The sequence below is a fragment of the Papaver somniferum genome, chromosome 4 (assembly GCF_003573695.1).
Source record: "Papaver somniferum cultivar HN1 chromosome 4, ASM357369v1, whole genome shotgun sequence".
Lineage (NCBI taxonomy): Eukaryota > Viridiplantae > Streptophyta > Magnoliopsida > Ranunculales > Papaveraceae > Papaver > Papaver somniferum.
The window spans coordinates 43639988-43643458 of record NC_039361.1 but is presented as its reverse complement, the minus strand read 5'-3'; the positions used below and the strand labels follow the sequence as shown (position 1 = coordinate 43643458).

Here is a 3471-nt window from a genome sequence, read left to right as displayed (position 1 = left end):
AGCTTTATGTGTCATGTAATGACAAATGATCAAGTGGATTCTGGGCCTTGTTGTTCTTTGCACATCAACACATTCGTTCAGCAATAATCACTAGCACCATTATTTGTCCATACCTCGTGACTCTTCCAAGCTCCACCTCTACGTCGACGTACTTCATCCCATGATTTTACTTGAACTTTCTCGATGCATTATGACAATTTTGTCTTTCAATATTTACTAGCACTGGTTCATATTTCTCCCACGTCATTCACTTCTAGACCGTGAACGTAAAGACCTTCATGTGTCAGTAAATTAACGGTTTATACAAGTTCTAGTTCATCATGTGGACTTCAACCAATTCATGTCCAAATTTTCCTCTCTATTTATACCATGTTAGAACATACTTAATTTCCAACATCAAACTAGCAGCTTCTTTCTATCATACACACTACTGTATCTCTTTCTCTGCTCCTCAGCACTTCCATTTAATTAGTTTTCATAGTAATGGCTACTGCTTCAATTAATCACGCGATCTTGGCTAACCATGTCAGCCGTGTCCGAATCCAAACACGAAGAAATGCTAGTTTCAGTGTTCGTTGCATGGCTGAGGAAAAACAACCACAACAACCAATGACAACCAGTAGTGGAACCACTCCACCACCAGCAGCAGCACAAACTCCGATTGCAACTCCGACTTTCCCACCACCGCGTGCTGCACCAAAGGTTTGTCGCACAAATCATATATGTATTTTAATAATTAATCTCTGTAATTTGATGAATACCAGTTATAGCTTAGCTGATGAAAATGTTTTTATTTGATGATGCGCAGAAGATGAGCACAAAGTTTGGCGATTTATTAGCATTCAGCGGTCCAGCACCGGAGAGAATTAACGGAAGACTTGCCATGATTGGGTTTGTTGCTGCTATGGGAGTCGAAGTTGCTAGAGGTACTGATGTCGCTGCACAATTGGCTGATGGAGGACTTCCATGGTTTGTGATAACCAGTGTTGTGCTATCAGTGGCCTCTCTTATACCATTGTCTCAAGGTGTCAGTGTTGAATCAAAATCAGATGGTTTGATGTCTTCAAGTGCTGAAATGTGGAATGGCAGAGTTGCAATGTTGGGTTTAGTTGCATTGGTCCTTACTGAGGTTGCTAAGGGTGGAGCCCTTATTTAATTTTTAATTTACTCATTCCTGTATTCCTACTTGGTTTTTACAAATTTAATCTAAGGTAGGCAATGTAAATGTTTTTGATCAATACATATATGAAAGAGAGAAAAATTTGAAAAGAAAAATTGCACTTATTCATTTTAATCAACCTTTCAAACTTCTGCCAGAAACAACTATACTGAGATGTTAGTTCATTCATGTCTGGGAGAATTTTCTTTGAGCATATATATACAGAGCTCGCTTTCTTGTCAAGTTACAAAACTGCTATTGGCAATAGTGGCACCATTATAAATACCTTGCAAATTTTCTTCTAGGATAAGTTTAAGATTTTGGTGGTGGCTGGAGCACCCTCAGCCAATTCCCAAGTTCTGTCATTGGTGGTAGTTGCCCATTCACACCACCGTTAGAATGTAAAATGATTGTTTCCAAATTAATTGTCCATTTTTGTGAGTTCTTTGCCGGGGCCCAAACCCTCTAGCCTGGTATATCACCCAATACTCTTAGAATAAAGCCCACTTCTGCTTTGAGCCAAAAGATTGAAAGTACCCGCGTATTCGTCATCAATGGAAATTTTATTTGGCAAGTAAAAAATGGAGCCAATGCAAAAAGGGCATATTAATTAAATGCCTTTATAGAGGCCCAACACAAATACCCTCCCCCAAAATAATAACACCTTCCCCTCAAAAACACAGACAGATAGATTACTCTAATGCCCCTGAATATATTCCACAATTATAACGTTAAATTTCCTTTAGTACAGTAGCCGTTACTATTCATACCACGATCTCTCTTGCTTCTTTTCTTTCTCGCTCTTCTATAACTGCAGAAACAAAAATCAAATTTGAAATCGTCAATCCAAACTGAAAAAGAAACCGTTGTTTTTATATATATCTCAGTAACCGATTTGGTTATAATCATTTTCAGTTTCAAGAATCAAAAAGTCAGAGAAGAAATGATTGAAAACTAGATTTTACTGATTTTGAAGATTCAAAGACAAAATTCAAAGAGGTAAACACGATTCTCATCTTCTACTTACTGCTATCGATGAAGATATTGGTTTCGATGATGAATTTTTAACATTTTGACGTCGATTTTTTACGGTTTACAAAATCAAATTTATTTCTCTGAAGAAAAAAAAAGTTGTTGCATGTACGATTTATGAACAATTCCTGCTTTTAATGTGTTTGATTTGACTTGGTATCTACTTAGTTTTGTATCTAATTGATTGATTTTGATTTTAGGTTAGTTGGGGTTGATTTTGAGTTTCAGCAGTTGCAGTTTCAGATGAAAGAGGTAAGAAATAATTTCTTCAGTTAATTTTGATTTTCACCCACTTTGTTGTTCTTTGTATGTGTTTGTGTTTTCCGTATGTGTATGTTGATGTCAAAATTGTGAAAAAAACAGTTTCAGTTGATGTTGATGTTAATAGATGGGATCAACAATTGGAGTTGATACTATAAAATGCTTTGTTCTGTGTGTTGTGTAAGTTCTTTACATGTTGATGACAAAAATTGTGAAAAAAACAGTTTCAGATGATGTTGATGCTAATAGATGGGGTCAACAATTGGAATTGATCCACATCCATAAATTGCTTTGTTGATTCTACAATATGTGTTGAATGTTCATAATTAATGTTACAGCTATTTGTCGAAAGTTGAATATTGATAATGATTATGTAAACTTCAAAGGAATTAGAATAGGAGTTGATGTTTCAGTTGTTGTTGTTGATCCCTTAAAATTGTTTGTAGATGTGTTTGTTTTTCAGTATTCTATTATATATGAAACTAGTATCTAAGTCTACATATGAACAAGTTATGGTAATTGATGTTGATGTTAAACAATAGATTGGGGTCAACAATGGGAGTTGATGCCATATTACATGGTTTAACAATAGTAATTGATGCAATTTATTGGATCAACAACAGAAATTGATGCCATATTATAGAAGTTGATCCATTAATGTTATTGTTCTCTTTTTCTTATCAGCTGTTGATTCTACAATTGAAAAGGCGTGGGTCTAACAACACCACCCAATATTTCGATTAGCAATCTGTATGGACAAACTCGAATATACTTTTAAGAGAATCAACAAGACTCAATCGATTAAAAGTATATCAACGAGTTAGATTATCTCAATCTCTCAATTTGATCAATACTCAAGCAAATAGAAATTTGCGGGTCGTTATCAAATCACTTAGAGAGATTAACTTGGATGGTACCAAAGACCAATATCCAAGTGTCAATCAATGTAAATCAACAACCAAAGGTTGGATATTCTAATTGATTGAACTTCAATGCATAACCTGTATTATTTATATCAT

The 3471-nt window shown here is 35.1% G+C and overlaps 1 protein-coding gene across 1 annotated transcript; it reads left to right on the top strand.

The window, feature by feature from the left end:
* The first annotated feature begins 384 nt into the window (after positions 1-384).
* On the top strand, positions 385-1269 carry LOC113273800 (early light-induced protein, chloroplastic-like). The gene is made up of 2 exons (XM_026523407.1): positions 385-702; positions 809-1269. The coding sequence occupies exons 1-2, from the start codon at positions 484-486 to the stop codon at positions 1154-1156; spliced, it is 567 nt and encodes a 188-aa protein (XP_026379192.1). The 5' UTR covers positions 385-483; the 3' UTR covers positions 1157-1269.
* Positions 1270-3471: the final 2202 nt, after the last annotated feature.